Here is a 20,162-nt window from a genome sequence, read left to right as displayed (position 1 = left end):
AGATATTAAAATTTTATATATGTATTTTATAGTTGATTTATATTTTTGTGTCAATTTCTGCTGTACAGCATAGTGAACTAGTCATACATACATATATACACATTCTTTTTCCCATAGTATCTTCCATCATGTTCTATCCCAAGAGGTTGGATATAGTAACCTGTGCTGGGTAATAGGACCTCATTACATATCCATTCTAAATGTTATTTCAAGATACTGAGCATAATTCCTTGTGTTATACAGTATAGGGCCTTGTTGGTTATTTTATATTTAGTAGAATGTATATGTTAATCCCAAACTCCTAATTTATCTGCCCCCCTCACCTTTCTCTTTCATTAGCCACAAGTTTATTTTCTATATCTGAGTCTATTTGTTTTGTAAATAAGTTTATTTGTATCATTGTTTTAGGTTCTGCATATAAGCAATATCAAATGATATTTGTCTTTCCACTCCAGGTATTCTGTTGCTGTAAATGGCATTATTTCATTCTTTGTTATGGCTGAGTAATATTCCTTTGTGTATATGTACCACATCTTCTTTATTCCTTCTCTGTCAATAGATATTTAGGTTGCTTCCACATTTTGGCTATTGTAAACAGTAGTGCTATGAACATTAGGGCACATGCATCGTCTTGAATTATAGTTTTCCCTGGATATATGCCCAGGAATGGGATTGTTCTATTTTTAGTTTTTAAAAGAAACTTCCATACTGTTCTCCATAGTGGTTGCACCAATTTACCACCAACAGCATAGGAGGGTTCCTTTTTCTCCACATCCTCTAGGAAATTTCTTATGAGGGAAAAGGCTATGTATACTTAAACCCTACAGTATATGCCACACTAAAGGGGTAAACCTTAGATGCACTGCCTGTGAGATAAGAAACAAGATTAGGATATCCTCATTACCACAGATGTTTAATACAGTATTAGATATCCTGACTAATGCTATTAAGAAAAGAGAAGTAAAGGGAATGAAATGGGAAAAGAACTATATCCCTCAAATATTTAGAAATCAAGACACCTCTAAATAATCTAGAGATCAAAGAAAAAATAAAGGAAGTAAAAATATTCTGAGTAACAGTGAAAAGATAAAGTATATGGGATGCATCTAAAGCAGTACAGAGGGGGAAATATGTTTTAATGTCTTTGAAGGGTTTAAATTCTATTATCTAACGGAATTCCCATCGTGGCGCAGTGGTTAACGAATCCGACTAGGAACCATGAGGTTGCGGGTTTGGTCCCTGCCCTTGCTCAGTGGGTTAACGATCTGGCGTTGCCGTGAGCTGTGGTGTAGGTTGCAGATGTGGCTCGGATCCCGCGTTGCTGTGGCTCTGGCATAGGCCAGGGGCTATGGCTCCGATTCGACCCCTAGCCTGGGAACCTCCATATGCCACGGCAGCGGCCCAAAGAAATAGCAAAAAGACAAAAAAAAAATAAAAAATAAAAAAAATAAATTCTATTATCTAAGCTTCAAAAAAGCCATACAAGAAGAGTAAATTAAAACCAAAATAGAAATTATAAAGATGAGAGCATAAGGTAATAAAAACAAACGGATAAAATTAACCAAGACAAAAGTTGGTTCTTTGAAAAACTAATGAACCTGCCAAATTGGTCAGGTAAAAAGTCAAGAAAAAACTATCAATATAAAAAAGGAAAGCAGAGGAGTTCCCATTGTGGCTCAGTGGTAATGAACCTGACTAGTATCCATGAAGATGAGAGTTCAATTCCTGGCCTCACTCAAGGGGTTAAAGGATGTGGTGTTGCCATGAGCTGTGGTGTAGGTTGCAGATGTGGCTTGGATCTGGCATTGCTGTGGCTGTGGCATAGGCCAGCAGCTGTGGCTCCAATTCAACCCTAGCCTGGGAACTTTCATATGCTGCAGGTATGGCTCAAAAAAAAAAAAAAAAAGCAGAAGTATTACTACAGATCCCAGTCACTGCAAGGATAATCAAAGCATGTACTCAACTTTATGTCAAAAACATTGCAAATTATATGAAATGGACAAATTCCTTAAAAGATACAACTTACAACTTAATTCAAAAATAGAAAAAACAGAAAATGTGAATAACCCTCTCTTTCAGAAACTGAATTTGTGATCCAAAATATGCCACCTTCCCCCAAAAATATACAGAAAAACAAACCAAAAACTCCTCCAATTATAGGCTTAGATGATTTCAATGGTGAATCCTTTAAAGTATTAAAATAAGAAATAATATCCACCTCAAAAACTGTTCCAAAAAAAGAGGGGAAGAGGGAACACTTCCCAAATTGTTTTGTGAGGCTAGCATAACCCTAATACTGAAACCTGATAAAGATAAGAAAATGAATTTATAGATCTATATCATTCATAAGCACAGATACAAGGGCCCCTAACACAATATGAACATATCAAGCAGCAATTTTAATTTTTTAATTTTTTGTCTTTTTGCCATTTCTTGGGCCACTCCTGTGCATATGGAGGCTCCCAGGCTAGGGGTTGAATCGGAGCTGTAGCTGCCAGCCTACACCAGAGCCACAGCAACACAGGATCTGAGCCGCGTCTGCAACCTACACCACAGCTCACGGCAAATGCCAGATCCTTAACCCACTGAGCAAGGCCAGGGACCGAACCCGCAACCTCATGGTTCCTAGTCGGATTTGTTAACCACTGAGCCATGACGGGAACTCCATCAAACAACAATTTTTAAAAGGGCAACACATCATAACCAAGTGAAATTTACTTCAGGGATATAAAGCTGGCCAAAATCAACCAAGATAGTGTCCCATATTACTGAACTAAAACATAAAAAAATCATTTGAGAATCTTCAAAAATGGAGAGAACGCATTTTCAATATTCAACTCGATTCATGGTTTTCACCATGCCTATTTAATGTTGTACAGGAAGTTCTAGATAGTGCAATAGGAAATAACAGGAGATTAAAGCCATGAAGATTGAAAAAACGGAAAAAAGACCTAAACAGACATTTCTCTAAAGAAGACATATGATGGCACATGAAAAAATGCTCAACATCACTAATTAGAGAAATGCAGATCAAAACTACAATAAGGGAGCTCCTGTTGTGGCTCAGTATCCATGAGAATGCAGGTTCAATCCCTGGTCTTGTTCAGTGGGTTAAGGATCCAGCGTTGGGGTGAGCTGTGATGCAGGTCGCAAATGTATCTCAGATCTGGCATTGCTATGGCTATGGCATATGTTGGCAGCTGCAGTTCCAATTTGACCCCTACACTGTGAAGTTCCTTATGCCACAGGTGTGGTTCTATAAATAAATAAATAAATAAATAAATAAGAAAAAACCAAAAAACTACAATGAGGTGCCACCTCATACTAGTCAAAATGACTATCATTAATAAGTCTACAAATAATAAATGCTGGAGAGGGTGTAGAGAAAAGGGAATGGTCCTACACTGTTTGTGGGAATGTAAATTGGTACAACCACTATGGAAAAGAGTATGGAGGTTCCTCAGAAAACTAAACATAGAACTACCACACAACCCAGCAAACCCACTCCTAGGCATATATCTTTTTACAGTTAAAAAAGATATATATATGTATAACTTGGGTCACTTTGCTGTACAGCAGAAATTGACAGAACACTGTAAATAACTATAATAAAAAATTAAAAAACAAATAATTCCCAGATGACATAATTGTATATGTCAAAAAATTTCTATATAAAACTTAAAAAAATTCTAGGACAATTTAATGAATTCAGTAAGGTTGTTAAGTTATAAAATGAAAAGCACAAACATTAATTGCATTCATATATGATAGTAATGAGTGACTGGAAAATAAATTAAGAAACAATTACACTTACCATAGCAGCAAAAAGCTTAAAAATTTTAGAAGTTTAACAAAGGTTTGCCAGATGTCTCCACTGTAGACTACAACATTCCTGAGAGAAATTAAAGACCTAAGATAAATGGAAAAATATACCATGTTCATGGATCAGGAGAGTTAATATTGTTAGAAGTTCAGGGCTTTCAAAACTGATCCATAAATCCAAAGCAATCCAAATCAAAAACATATCAGGGAGTTCCCGTCGTGGCGTAGTGTTAACGAATCCGATTAGGAACCATGAGGTTGCGGGTTTGGTCCCTGCCCTTGCTCAGTGGGTTAACGATCTGGCGTTGCCGTGAGCTGTGGTGTAGGTTGCAGACGCGGCTTGGATCCCGCGTTGCTGTGGCCCTGGCGTAGGCCGGTGGCTACAGCTCCGATTGGACCCCTAGCCTGGGAACCTCCATATGCCGCAGGAGCAGCCCAAGAAATAGCAAGAAGACAAAAAGACAAAAAAAAAAAAAAAAAATCAGGATTTTTTAAAAAACAAATTATCAACTGATTTCAAAACTTACGTGTAAATGCAAAGAGCCTAGGATAGCCAAAACAATCTTGACATTGTTGGAAGACCTAATACTACCTGATCTCAAAGCTAGGCATAAAGCTATAGTAATCAAGACAATGTACTACTGGTGTAAGGATAAATGAACTGAACAGAATGGAGAGTCCAGAAATAGACCCACATTTACACAGTCAGTTAATTTTAAAGAGGCACCAAATGAATTCAATGGAGACAGAACATTTTCAACAAATGGAGCTAAACCAAATAGATATTCTTATGGGGGTTAGGAGGAAGGAAGATCCTCCATCCTTGTCTTGCACCATACACATAAATGAAGTTGAGATGGATCAAGAGTTAAGAATAGACTGCTTTCAGAAAAAAACATAGGCAAGTATCCTCATGAACTTGGGGTTAAAGAGAATATTTCAGATAAGACAAAGTAAATAACCACAAGGAAAAAAATATTCTTCATCAAATGAAACACTTCTGTACCCCAAAGTCACCACTAAGAAAATATACAGGTAGGACACAGATGGGAGGAAAATGGTAGTGATACATATATATTGCATAGAACTTACAACCTTATGAAAAGGATTCCAACCATTCTGTAATTAGACAAGCAGCCTAATTAAAAAAATGGCCAAAAACTTCAACAGACATTTCAGAAAAAAAGATAAAGTGCCAATAAGCGTATGAAAAGGAACTTTGGGGTTAGGAGATGTAAACTATTGCATTTGGAATGGATAAGCAATGAAATTTCTGCTGTATAGCACAGGGAGCTATATCTGATCACCTGTGATGGAAAATGATGGAGGCTAATGTGAAAAAAAAAAAAAGAATGTGCAACAGAAACTGACAGAACATTGTAAATCAACTATAATAATAAAAGAAGGAGCTAAATATCATTAGTTATGCCAATTAAAATTATAATAAAACTAGAACTTATTATTATAATTTATGGCTGCACTTGTGACATATGGAAGTTCCTGGGCCAGAGAAGGTATCAGAGTTGCAGCTATGATCTACAGCACAGCTACAGCAATGCTAGATCCTTTAACCCACTGTACTAAGCTGGGGATCAAATCGTACCTTCACAGTAACCCGAGCTGTGCAGCCAGAGTTCTTTTTTTTTTTTTTTTTTTTGTCTTTTTAGGGCTGCACGCGCTGCACAGGGAAGTTCCTAGGCTAGGGGTTGAATTGGAGCTGTAGCTGCTGCCTGCACCACAGCCACAGCCAGGCCAGATCGGAGCCACGTCTGCGACCTATACCACAGCTCATGGCAACGCAGGATCCTTAACCCACTAAGCGAGGCCAGAGAATGGAACCTTCGTCCTCATGGATGCTAGTCAGAATCATTTCTGCTTAGCCACGATGGGAACTCCTACCGTCAGATTCTTAACCAACTATGCCATAGCAGAAACTCCTGGAACTCTCATTATTATATACAAACACGCATAAAACGGCAAAGTCACTCTGGAAAACTTTTTGGCAGTTTCTCATTAAAATAAACATAAACTTATGTAAAGACCCAGCAAAAGTTACTTAGTAAGAGAAAACATATCCACAAAGAATATTCCTAAGAATTTATTTATAACCACCCCAAACTAAATAATCCAGATGTCCATAAAAGAGAGTAAGGATAAACTGTGAGATGTTCATGAAAAGGAACACTGAGTACCAAAAAAACTTACTATGGGTGTACGCAACAATACAGACGAATCTGACAGACATTGGGAACAACAAAGTCAGATGCAAAAGAGAAGATGTGTAATTCTATTTATATGAAATCAAGAGCAAGTAGGGAGCTCCTGTTGTGCCTAGCAGTAATGAACCCAACTAGTATCCATGAGGATGAGGGTTCAATCGCTGGCCTTGCTCAGTGGGCTAAGGATCTGGTGTTGCTATTAGCTGTGGTGAAGGTCACAGATGTTGCTGTGGCTGTGGTATAGGTTGGCAGCTGCAGCTCCAATTGGACCCCTTGCATGGGAACTTCCACATGCCACAAGCGCACACACACACACACACACACACACACACACACACACACAAAAGCAAGTAAAACTAATCTATGACAGGCAATAGAAAATAGAAAAAAACTGGTCCCTAAGGGCAGAAGTGGAGATAAATCAATTTCTCCTTGTACTCCGATCTTTGGAAATGATGGAAAGTTTCTCTATCTGGATTGGAGTTCAGGTTACAGCTGTGTAGATTTGTCAAAAGTGATAGAATGTAATAACTAAAATCTATGTACTTCACCATCTACAGATTTTACTTGAATACAAAACATTTTACCTTAAAATTAGTATTAAAAATGTGACATCAGATTATCAGATCTGCCATTTCCAAAATGAGCTGTTCACATAGGCATGCAAACTTACCTCAATTAACAACAACTTTGTTCTTTGAGTCAGCTCTTCAAAATAAAACTTGAAGTGTTTTTGAATTCAGTCAATTTTCTGGTGAAATGCTCATAAATTCTTCCCCCCTTTAGCTGTGCCCATGGCATATGCCTAAATTCCTGGGCCAGGGATTGAACCTGCGCCACTGCAGTGACCTGAGTCCTAGCAGCGACAACACTGGATCCTTAACCCGACAGGCCATCAGGGAACTCCCAAATGTTACTTTCTGGTCCTAAATCCCAGTAAGAACATGATTCATTATGATGTACAATAAGAATTAAAGACTGAAGTTACCCTAAAAATAATCCAAATCCTCAACTCTTTTTAAAATAAAAACAGGAGTTCTTGTTGTGGCTCACCAGGTTACGAACCTGACATAGTATCTGTGAGGATGCAGGTTCAACCCCTGGCCTCACTCATTGGGTTAAGGATCTGGCATTGCTGCAAGCTGCAGTGCAGGTTACAGATGCAGCTCAGATTCACTGTTGCTATGGCTGTGAGGTAAGCTGGCAGCTGCAGCTCCGATTTGACCCATTGCCTGGGAACTTCCATATGCCATGGGTGCTGCCATAAAAAGAAAAAATAAATAAAATCAAAATGTATGCCTTGGGAATTCCCTGGTGGCGTAGCAGGCTAAGGACCCAACACTGTCACTGATGTGACTTGGGTTGCAGCTGTGGCACAGGTTCGATCCCTGGCTCAGGAATTTCTGCATGCCACGGGCGTGGCCAAAAACAAACACCCCCCAGATGCCTAAACTGACTTGTCTATAGTTACATTATTCCATTTCAGAAATAAAAGCACATACACATTGTCATCTTTTGCAAATACTAACACTTTGGGCAAAGACAACAGCTTACCTTTTTAATAAATGTAGATGAAACAATTATGTGTTTTAACTGGCAACTGAAGAAGTATTAGAAACAATGATTGTCATTAGTAGGTTAGAATATTTTATATATAAATATGTATTACATGTTATATTTTAAAGAAAGCACACATTTTCTATTGAACTAAGGCATTTTCAAATTCACACTGGCTGGTTTTTCATGAATGATGCAATTTCTAGTTGAAGTATGTTGGTCTTTTATAGTTGGTGCATTTCAATCAGACCTCTTTTCAGAAACTGTAATGATAATCTATAAAACTTGGGTAACAAAAGAACTAGATTTTTGAAAACTGCAGTCAGTGAATGGCATAATGGTGTTTCTGTAGTATAATGGAGGGTAAATGTAGTAAAATTTAAAAATATTCAGCAGTGCTGGTTGTGATGAGCAGAAAGAAGTTTAAAATGCATTCAAATAATGGAAAAAGACTTTATATAGGAAAAATTTTATTTGATAAATATAATTTCATAAACTTTAAAAAAATTACTGAGCTGTATAATAAATATATATTTAATGACAATGCAGATAATGTTTAAAGATTATTTTAGACAACGACAGTGTCTAGGGTCCAAAATATTAAACTGAGTGTTGCTACAGTATTTATAGCTACTAATTTCTCATAAAAATCTAACAATCAGCATTATTACAAACAAATCATTAATTATGTTTTTTTTGCGAATATCATTCAGATTATCTCACATAAACAGCACTTTAATAATATTCTATTTTAAAATATATGATTCATTTCAGGATGGAAATAAAAAATGTCTCTTAAGGGGGACCCAAATTAATACAACATGTTTTACATAACTCTTTGGTGTGTTAGTTTTATTAATACTTGCTTATATGATACCCCAAATAGATCTTAGGAAAAACACAAACATGGATGACTTTCCCTTTTTTTTTCCAGCCCCTAATAACTTTTTTTGTCTCTTTTGGCCATCCCACAGCATATGGAGAGATGAGATCCGAGCTGCAGTTGCAACATACACTACAGCAATGTCAGATCCTTAACCCACTGCGCTAGGTCGGCGACTGAATCTGCTTTCCAGTGCTCCAGAGACCTCGGCGATCCCATTGTGCCAGAGCGGGAACTCCCCTAATAAAACTTTTGGTATTAACTGTAAACTTTAGTGACTCTTGCCTATCGGGAGGCTCAAGCTTATCAATATAAACCCAATTTCACAATATTATGCAGTAGAAATAGTGAGTAAAGGTATTCCCTAACTGGGTGACTTGCCTCTGTTAATCTCCTACTCAGGACAGTGCCAGAGTTTGGATCAGGTCTGGGAAGCCTTTGGATATCAGAGAGATTAAGACCTGAAGAAGAAACAAGTTAAGAGAAATTTAAACTAAAATTCTCCTCAACCCCATAGCAAGCCTGGGTAGCTATAGTTCTCCTGGTCCACACTCAGCTCCTCCTAGAGTGAGTCTAATGCTTACTAATAACGAGGGAGAGTGCTGATTCACCTAAAGCAGATGATAAGCAGTTGCGGAAACTGACTTGGTGCTTGCTCCTATCTTAGGGCTACAGCCTTCAGGCTAGGCAAAAGCAAGCCAGTGAGGCAAATAGATTTAAGACCATTAACTAGCAATAACACATGAAGCATCATACCCTGGCTTTGGCAGATAAGAGTAAGTTAATTATCAACAGCCAAAGAATTTTAAAGAAATACACAAGGGGAAAATTTTTTGATTACTCATTATGTAATAATAATTTTACAATATATTAGCACTAGAAAACTACTGGAAGTTTGTAAATGACACTGTAGAAGAAAACTCCTTACAAGATAATCGTCCCTTAAATGGAGTAGGTTTTGAACAACACAGTAGGATGAGTGTGTCAGCAGATGCTATTAACCTTTTCTGGATATAAAGTTCTTAAATAACTTCAAGTAGTGAATGCAGAAAATTGCACCAATCACACCATGAGCACCAAATAGGCTAGCTGACCACATGCCTTGCTGTAGCTGGTCAGAGACTGCTTGATAGCTTTGCAGTCCTTCCCTAGTATTGGTTGTTAGTTAAACTGATGGCAAATAAACACTGCAAGGTAGATGTAATGCAGGGCTACCAAATGTCATTTCGTTATATGAACACTTTATAAGACATTCTAAGAAAAAACAAATTCCCTTTTATCCTCCACTAAACTACTCTACTGAATATATTCTGCAATATTTCCACTTCTGGAACATGAGTTGGTGAGGATATACATTGTACATTTTATGATCCTTTGATGTATTTCCAGAGTAACACTCTTCCTAAATACAATTTTGGAATATCTAAGTTAAAGAAGGGCTATTTATGAAAATTAATGTTTAGGCTCAAGTTTACAACTTAATATCCTTACATTGTTGAAAAAGACAAATGTTATATATTAGCAAGAAAATAGTTTACTGGTGAACAAAGGTAAAGTCTTAATTTTACTATTCTTTCCCTACCAGCCCAATTCCAGAAGTCTTATATTCATGAAATGGGAAAGGGGAGGAGGGTTGTGCAATAAATCTGCAAAAATTATCATATTCTCCAGTGAAAATTTTGGCAAAACCTTACTTAAACATTTCTATAAATACAATTTTGAATGCATGTGTATGCAATCATTATATGCTTAGGGTTGGGTAATAGTTCTTAAACCAATAATCATTTCCAAATTTTAAAACATTATTATTATTATTTTTAAATTTTATTGCTACATTCATGGCATATGGAAATTCCTGGGCCAGGGATTGAATCCAAGCCACAGTAGAAACCTAATGCTGCAGCTGTGGCAATGCTGGATCCTTTAACCAAGTGCACTGGGCCAGGGATCGAACCTGCACCTCTGCAGTGACCCAAACCACTGCAGTTGGAGTCCTAATCCACTGTACCATGGTGGCAACTCCAAAACATTACTTTTTATCAAGACAACAGTGGATCTAAATGATAAATTCAGGATGGAAGTGCAGCGAGTTAATCCAGTAATACATACCTGATTAACCATTTTACATTTAAATGTATTGTAGCCATTACTCCATGTATTTGCCATTTTAGACTTTGTTTCATTTAGACTCTATGGGCATGCCTGAAAATACACCTTATAATGGGACACTGGGCAGATTTCACTTTACTGTGGTAGTCTGCTGTAATTTAGATAACATACACTAACCCGAAAATAACGGGATTCTTATCTGAAATCCTTTATTCTAAAAGCTAGCTTACTGAAAGGCCAGAGCAATTCTAAGCTAGCTATAGAGGAGGCTCTTGTCATTTTATTTAATTTCCCTAACATTCTGATTTGTGTAATTAAAAGTATCTGTGATATTTAAATACTGTCCAAACTTGTTTTTTATTGATATAGTTGAACTTTACAACAGTATCATAAAATACTATAAACAGAGGCTTCAGAGAGACAAAAAAAGCAAATTTAAATATATTAATCAGATTAAAGCATGCAAAAGATCCAATGATAAACACATTAAATAATAATATGCTAATGGTATCTAATTTACCCACTATAGGTTCCTTATATTGTCACAAAAATAGTAAACATCAATCTGAAATTTGGTGAATGGACTTGATTCCTCATATATTTATATATATAAGATATGATATACTCTTTGCATGTATATGGTTAACTGTTTCTGTTACAGTACATTTAGAGAAGTTTGGTTCTGGTATATATTTACTACCCATGGTGCAGTAAATAATGGTTGGAAACGCATTCTCCTAATTTGCTCTGTGAACTTAGAAAGCACTTATGAATTAACAACACAGGTCACTGAGGGACCAAAATTCCTTACTATTCACATTAACTTTTCCCATGAAAAGCTTCAAATATAACTCTAATAAAAAAATAGAGTTTTCAAGGCAAACTTTTCAGCATAATTTACAGAAGCAGATTTAAACAGAAGAGTCAATAACCAAGCTAATACTAAAAAATACAATTAACTAGGAATTATCTCCCTTTCTACCTTGATATTAAAATATAGTGGCCTTACTAAGAGATTGAAATGCCAGGAGGAATCCCATAAGCACATGAGACAGTCCAAATAAAGAGATGAAAAATGCCTCATCATTCACAAATTTTAACATGTTCAGATTTACATTAAGGGAGGTACATGGCAATGCTTTTCGTTCGTTTGCCATTATAACTATAAGTGGGTATGAACTACTCCAGATATTTCAGAAAGTAATTCCGCAGAGCTAGTGTGGCCATTACCAGGATGATCACACTGAATTTTAGGAAAGGAGTTGAAATGGCTCCCACCAAGTACAACTGCCCCTTTAACAAGTAGATGAATCCATTGTGGAGAGAGTCAAGATGCTCCTGTCGTTGGTATAGAAAGGATCCGATGCACTCCATGATCTAAAGTAACAATAAGAGAAAAGTTTGGCTCACCAGGACCTATGTTTTAATTGAGAAAAAATTTACTCTAAACTGTAGGATCAAAATGCAATTTGAGTATTAAAATAAGCACTGATTCATTTTTAAATGCTAAAGGGAAGTTCTTCTTACTAGCACTGAATGAACAAATATTCTATTTATATTATACAAAAACTTAGGAAAAATAATGCTCTAGTTGTTGTATAAAAATATTAGCCAAAATTGAGATTCATTAGCATTAAAACAATTTCTCTTGGTAGTAACGCATGAGACACTCTTAAAATCTTAACAATTCAATAAGAAACAAGTACATTATTAAGAGTTAGGCACATTCAGTTTTACTGAAAAGCAACTAGGCTGTGTTTTGATATCACAGAAGCAAACAAACAAAAATCCCACTTACCAAAAGCTTTGGAATGAAACAGTATGTTCATATTATATTATTATTTCTTTTCAGATATAGATTCTATTCTAAAGATTTTAGCATAATTAGCTTGAACAAAGTAAATATTTTAATTCAATAGGTATCAGAAATACCTTTAAGTCACTAGGGTTTTCACTTAACTAAGAAGAAATGATCCCCTACTTGTCTGGAAAAAGTTAATTACTGTCTGTCTGAATGATAAGGCCATAGCAATTCATTATATAATACTTTATTTACAGCAATATCAATTTCAGCTAAAATAACTTAAGACTAAAAATATCCTGCCATGCTTAAAATAGCCTAATCTATTTTAAGGACAGTATTAGGATTACCAAGTCAAAGGTGACTTTTTTTAAAGACTAAAAGCACTTAACCATAAATGCATTTTATGTAACCTTTTCCAGGGCTCTCATTTTTCTTAAAAATGTTAGAGGAGGAGATTAACATTTAAAATGGACCAAATTCACTTTTATAAAAAAATCTTCTGTTTCCTAGAGACTCTAAAGTTTGTGTGTAATTCCAGTTTAAATGGATTAAGTGGCAGAACAGTCACAATGAAGTCTAGAACCTCGAAACTTAACAAAGTTGGCAAAGAGGAAGACAAACAAGCAACAACCATACTAGTGGTTATAGGTTCTCTAGTTTTACTAGTTTCCAGAAAACCTTAAACAGCATCTACCTTAATTTAAGAAGGACTTGTACTTTACTGTCTCTTTAGCACTTAGAACTGTGCCTGGTACATAGTGGGCACTCAGTATTTGTAAAATAAATGAAAGAAATGAGACAAACATTTTTTTTAAGTGTGCAAGGAAAAGTATGCTCAGACACACAGGATAAAATATAACTATAAACACACCAATCATCTGGAGTCAATTTTCTACTCTCAAACTGTCAAAATTTTATATTAGTTTTTCCTCTTTTCCAACCATTACTTACATAGAAGAATCTTATTAGGCAAGGTTTCCTTCATTTTTGATCTTTTCAAAGCACACATGTGAATTTATATTGTTAAATATCATATTTGACAGAACATTAAACACCTGAACTACATATTAACTGTCTTTTAAAAAGAAACACCTTTTTATTTAAAAGACAGTTTTGATTAGGATAAAGTAACTTGGTAAAATACAAAGAGAAAAGCATTTATTGCTGAAGTACAGCCCTTTAGAGTACAACATGGTGAATTCTTTAAGCACCATGAAGTTACCTTTGAAACTGAGCTTGCTATATGGCATTATTCCTTTGACAACATCGATTAATAAAATGTAAGTAGAATTTTTGTATCTGAATGGTAAAACTTTATTAGTAAGGAAATCTGTCATATGAAAGCACTAGTTGTGTTTCTCAAGTGATGCCAATTACCTCTCATGTTTAATGCTAAGAGAACAAATATCCAAGGGATTCTACATCTTGTAATAGAGGGATGTATGGCAATTTTCATATAGCCCTTTGAAAAGCACCAAGTGGTTCTGTATATTGTGTGATTTTATCCACTAAAAAAAAAAAAAAAAAAAAGAACAAATCTCAAAAGATTTTTTAGATTATTCATTTGAAGAAAACAGGGAGATAATGACAGTAGTAACCAATAATATAACCTAAGATGCTGGACGGATTGGAAAGGTATTTATACTCTGTCAAATAAGATATTCATTACTGTTAAACATTTTATTAAGAAAATTTAAAAAAGTCTTACAAAAGAAAAAATATGATACAATTTTAAGTGAAAAGAAATACAGATGAGAACAGATACCTCAATAGAACATGCAGAAATAAGTCCCCAGAGCAGGTTCAAAAGGGATAATGCAGCATAAAAATGGCTATATAAAGAATAATGGGGCATATTGCTTAAATAATTGATATCCAGAAAATGGGAATACACACATAAAGCAGAAAAATATTCCGGACTCATTTAAAATTAATTCAAGTCTTTTTTAAATAGTGAAGATGTACATTGTCATTAAAGAGAATTGTGTTGAAAAAGATATTTAAAAAATTCTATATAAGTTTTCTAATAGTCTCTTAGTCTCCCACCTCAGTTCTGTTCAGTAAAACTATCTGTGGAAGTTCCCAGCTAGAAATCAAACCCAACCCACAGCAGTGACCCAAGCCACTGCAGCGACATGATGGGTGGATCCTTAACCAACTGTGCCACAAGAGAACTCCAGAGTAGCTTTCTTATAATGCATTTTATAATACAACTGTGTAAGTCATAACACGTAAGTCCTAATAAATTTAGCTGTTCATAGCATTTCTTATATGTGAAATAAATGACTACAAAATGATGTCACAGCATTATGGAAATATTTTTGATCACATTAAAATAAATAAATGGGGACTGAAACCACAGATATTAACATAAGAATGCTCTTTATAAATGCAACTGTACCATGAAGAAATGGCCATAACTAATGGGAACTAAAACGCTTGCCTGTAAAAGTTACCTGAATTCCATGATACGTGACTGATGTCATACTCACTGTATTTAAAACATAAAGCCAACCAAATATTAAAACTTCTTTTATCAACAGATAAGAGCAGTGCCTCCTCCACCCTCTAGTCCCTGCTCCTGAGGTCTTTCCAATCTTTCCAAGCCATGACATATGTAGAAAGGGCTACTATTCCTAGGGCACACTGTGGACAATGGACATCACCATCTGTTCCTGCCAATCTGCAACCTTGCATGCACACCAGTGCTGCTCTGATTTGGGGACTTGGATATCACTCACCAAAAGAACACCAAAGTGTAAAAAAAGTTACTTCTATTCCTTAATATTTCCTAAATAGTAACATGTCTCTTGGGAAAATATATAAAGAATTGAGGGGAGTTCCCGTCGTGGCGCAGTGGTTAACGAATCCGACTAGGAACCATGAGGTTGTGGGTTCGGTCCCTGCCCTTGCTCAGTGGGTTAATGATCCGGCATTGCCGTGAGCTGTGGTGTAGGTTGCAGATGCGGCTCGGATCCCGCATTGCTGTGGCTCTGGCATAGGCTGGTGGCTATGGCTCCAATTCAACCCCTAGCCTGGGAACCTCCATATGCCGTGGGAGCGGCCCAAGAAATAGCAAAAAAAAAAAAAAAAAAAAAAAAAAAAAGAATTGAGTCAATTTCACTTTTAAATATAAATAAGTGGTATTTACTAAAAAACGGTATTTTCGTTATGATTCACAAAAGCAAATCTAATTCCCAAATCTAACTGGGAGGGGACAAAAATGCTAAAATTCTTCCAAACTATAATTTAAACAGCCTGCTCTAACTTTGAAACTTTTAATTAGACCATAAACACCAAGTAAAAACTTAAAAATCACAACTCATTTTAAAACCTCATTACATATATAAAAAGGTGTAGGAGAGCAGAAATACAGCCTTTTATGTTTATAAATACCTCAAATTCTCAAATGACTGACTAGACAATATACATGAGGAGTAAGAAAAGCAAAATCTTCTGATTTTACTTTTATGTGTAGAATATTTTGTAAATTCAAAAAGCAAACAAACAAAATACAGGAAATAATAGTGTAAGTATAATAAAAAGAAGAAAGTTATAAAACCCAAATAAGAGTACCATGTACACATTCCTACTGACCACATTTGAAAAAGATTGTAAAGCAAAATTTTTTGTTCATTAGATGAAAAGTCTCTTCAAACGTGCTTTCTCTTCCTCTGTTAGTGAAAGAATCCCCTATCCTAAAGCCACAAAGTGAAATACATCAAGAGTGCTAATAAATAGCACTTCCTGCTTCAGTTGGTAAAAGCAGGGGGGCTGATCTATTAGGTATCTAGAGATGTAGGTTCATCCTGTTCCAGTTTACAGGATATTCATCTGCAGCAAAGGCTACTTAGAGAAATTTCACACCTGCTGACATGGGTCGGACTACATCTTCCTATTACTCGTTCCAGCATTCTTCCAACAGATGCGCACGCTGTTTCTCCTTCTGAGAAACAACACATGGAGTCCAAGCACTTGATACTTGAATTTGTTTCAGTAAGCTGAAGGAGTTGAAGCAGAAAAATATTAGTTATTTATAGATTTGGACTTCCAAAAAACATTAAAAAATTATAACAAGCACTTTGAAAACCAAAAGTAATGAATATAAATACATGTTTTCTATAATGTGGAAATGTATGGAAAGCTTTAATTAACAGTAATCATACAAAAATATTTAAAAAGGCATTGTGTCCTAAATTAGAAGCTAAGTAAAATAATTATGCAAAAATAAGTAGCTGAATACTACATAAATCTGCAAAGATTTTGCATCTTAGTATCTTTATTTTCATTTTTTTTTTTTTTTACTGGCTGCACCATGGCATATGGAAGGTCCCAGGCCAGGGACTGAATTGGAGCTGCAGCTGCAGCCTACACCACAGCCACAGCCTACACCACAGCCACAGCCAACAATGAGCTGCATCTGTGACCTACACCACAGCTTAGAGCAATGCTGGATCCTTAACCCACTGAGTGATGCCAGGGATCAAACCTGTATCCTCAGACAATGTCAGGTTCATAACTTGCTGAGCAACAATGGGAACTCTGGATTTTAATATCATAATAATATATTATGGTCAAAATGATTTACATCAACCATTCAGAAAATTAATGAATTCTAACTCTTCTTTGAACTTTTGTTTAGGTGAAATGCTCCTAAATAAAAAATGTCAAGTAATTGAGAAAAGCTGAGTTTAAATATTTTGAAGACTGGGAAATAATCAAGCAGGTGCTAACACCAATCTTCAACAATAACAACTGCAGCAGCAAACGCCTTATGTAATGTTTACCATGTTCCAAGTTCTAAACACCACATACACACACACTCCATAAATTATCCTTGGAAAAAAATCCATCATTTGCCTCAAATTGCTAAGCAACTATTAAGTGCTAACCATGCCCATAATGAGCTCATCTTGCTTTTTAAAAATTAACTGATGATACATTATTAAAATCTATTAAAGACGTAACTAAGTAGTACTTTAAGATTTAAAACTGAATTAATTTCTGTAAGTATGCAAGATTTATATTGATTGACACACAATCTTCAATATAACTTAAAGCCGTATTACTAATAATTTTAATCCTGCTAAAATAAGGGGGGGAAATGGTATGATCACAAAGCCCAATGACTCCCAACCCTGGTTTTGACATAGTCAAGGTACTACTAAATTTCCCAAGGACTGTCATTTTAAACGAACTTACTTTTATTCACTTTCCTTTACATATACAGCAATTGCATAACAAATCTTTTGAAAATGTAGAGAAAGGGAAACAAAAATAGATTCATTAGAGTGCTGCATCCACAAAGGTTGGGAATCACCAAGTGTTGAGTGTAGGTATGGCAACAGGGACATTTGTGGAGACACTCACAATGGACAGAGAGATGGATGTGATGGAATGTAACCTAACATTCTGAACCTAAGCAACTGGTGAGGTTCTGCAAAAGCCCTTCTCAGAATAATCTTGCCAAATACCAAGCAATGCAAGACAACAGTTCAGGAATAAACTGATTGCATTAATGTCCTAGGATCTGCTAAGCACAGAGAAATAGACAAATTTTACTTGTTCTTTCATTATAATACCCTTGGGTTTAAGACTGCTAATGGTACTATTTCTTAAACTGTTTTCTTTGGCCTTTTTAGGGCTACACCCATAGCCTATGGAAGTTCCCCAGCTAGGGGTCGAATTGGAGCTGTAGCTGCCGGCCTGCGCCATAGCCACAGCAACACCAGATTCAAGCTGCATCTGTGACCTACACCGCAGCTTGTGGCAATGCTGGATATCAAACTCGTATCTTTATGGTTACTAGTTGGGTTCTTAACCTGCCGAGCCACAATGAGAACTCCTTAAAACTGTGTTTTATGAGCTACTTACAGATACTGCATGAAAAAAGGTTCTGTGGTCAATTAAGTTTGAGAAACACTAGTTCAATGAATGGCTAAACAAGACTTCTTCTTTTTGAGTAAAGGATTATCAATAGGTCAGGATGCATGGTCAGTCTCCAGGAGGAGAGCAAGACAGCCCAATTCTCAAACTGGTTTTTCCAATAAACGCCCCTTCCTTCTTTTCCCAGGGAACATTAATATTCAGGGGAATATTTTAGAAAATGCTGGTTTAGGTAAAAAGACTTCACAAGTTTCTTAGTTTCGTCCTTGGATCACTGGTCTCCGGCTTTCTCCATCTCAAAAATCATCCTCTGTAGGAAGTAGGACTTTAAGAGCTTTTCCATGCTCAAAGGAGAAAGCACAACTCTCAAAGGAGGCCTTTAAGGCCCTTTATAACCTGACCTCAGGCTGCCTTTCCTGCTGTACTTATAAATCCTCATGTGTAGTCTCCGCACAGCCAACCAGTGTTTACTGCTTGTGGGGATGTGTCAGGGCCTGTCACCAATTATCAGCAGAATGCTGACCCCCAACACCAAGTTCAGTTTAAATTCCATCATCAAGAGAGTTCCCATTGTGGTTCAGCAGAAACGAATCTGACTAGCATCCACAAGGATGCAGGTTTGATCCCTGTCCTGGATCAGTGGGTTAAGGATCTGGTGTTGCTGTGAGCTATGGTATAGGTTACAAATGTGGACTGGATCTGGCATTGCTGTGGCTGTGGCACAGGCTGGCAGCTACAGCTCCGATTTGACCCTTAGCTTGGGAACCTCCATATGCTGTGGGTGTGGCCTTAAAAAATACATACATACACACATACCATCATTGAATACTATGAAACCTCCCTCACCCCTCCAACTATTTCCTTCTCTCTGGATTCTATTCCAATGCTTGTTTACATCACTTACATGGCAGAAATACTTAAATTTGACTTATATTTATTGAGCAAGGAAAGCACTGTGCTGGTTCCTACAGGGGACAGCAACCCTGCCTTCAATCTAGTGAGTTAAGGATAAAGAAAAGGGTGGGAGATAAGTCTGGAACAACTATTAATGGCAGTTATATTAATCGAATGCTTACTATCTACATGCCAGTTACTATGTAAAATGCCTCTCACGGATTATCTCATTTATAACCACCTTTGATAGGCACCATACTCATACACATTTCAGAGAGAAGGAAAAAGAGAAGTTAAAAATATGTCCAAGCTTACCCAGCTGGGGCTTGAGCTTGGTTTCTTTGATTTCCAGAGCCAAACTCTTTACCGTGCCGTTATACTGCCTTCTTATAGCTATGGTATGAGGCAGAGCATAAATATTGAAAAAGAGAAAGTTCAAACCCAGTTACTGCTGCTGGTATTAGTGTGAGGGCACAAAAAAGAGGGCATCTGAAATACATACTGAAGACTGGATGGGATTTCAATAGCTGGAAACAGGGGAGAAAGAGCATTCCAGACTAGGTAAAAAAAAGGAATGAGTAACCGTGTCATGTTTAGCACATGTTTAGCTTAAGTTTAAGAGAGAGTAATTGTTACTCCTACCCCTTTGCAAAATGACCAGTGTGCCTCAAAATGCAAGCTTGGATCAGCATTGATCTGAAAACACTGTTATTGGCCCACAAGGAGACAAGTGTCTCTGGTCTGTGAGACTACGAGTTGGAAAATTTTACGGCAATTTGACGGAATACCTTTGTAACTGTTGAAACTAATAATAATTTAAGAACCTGGACTTGCATAGCTTCCAAATTTCATATCCTAGTAATGCATTTTTATGGTATTTTACAAAAGTGTTGGTTCATGATGAACTCAAAATGAAAAACAACAAAACAACAACAAACTGGTCCTAAACCACACGTATCTGGGGAGGAATGAACTACACCAGAAACCT

General features: G+C 36.4%; 1 protein-coding gene across 21 annotated transcripts in view; it reads right to left on the bottom strand.

Annotated features, from left to right (window-relative positions):
- The window catches only part of ATP11B (ATPase phospholipid transporting 11B (putative)), a 146,275-nt gene continuing 134,194 nt past the window's right edge, over positions 8,082 to 20,162 (bottom strand). For 10 of the 21 annotated variants that reach the window (XM_021069867.1, XM_021069874.1, XM_021069870.1 and 7 more), the window contains 3 exons: positions 16,262 to 16,395; positions 14,160 to 14,226; positions 10,659 to 11,967 (listed from right to left, as the gene is read on the bottom strand). In XM_021069867.1, coding sequence (XP_020925526.1) covers positions 11,770 to 11,967; positions 14,160 to 14,226; positions 16,262 to 16,395 — 399 coding nt within the window. In that variant the 3' untranslated portion in view covers positions 10,659 to 11,769. Of the gene's footprint in view, positions 11,968 to 14,159; positions 14,227 to 16,261; positions 16,396 to 20,162 lie in introns of those variants that run through there. The other 11 variants (XR_002337765.1, XM_021069875.1, XM_021069880.1 and 8 more) reach the window with 3 other exon arrangements.

Source organism: Sus scrofa, chromosome 13, assembly GCF_000003025.6.
Source record: "Sus scrofa isolate TJ Tabasco breed Duroc chromosome 13, Sscrofa11.1, whole genome shotgun sequence".
NCBI lineage: Eukaryota > Metazoa > Chordata > Mammalia > Artiodactyla > Suidae > Sus > Sus scrofa.
Note: the sequence above shows the minus strand (reverse complement) of the source record. Positions and strands in the feature narration are given on the sequence as shown.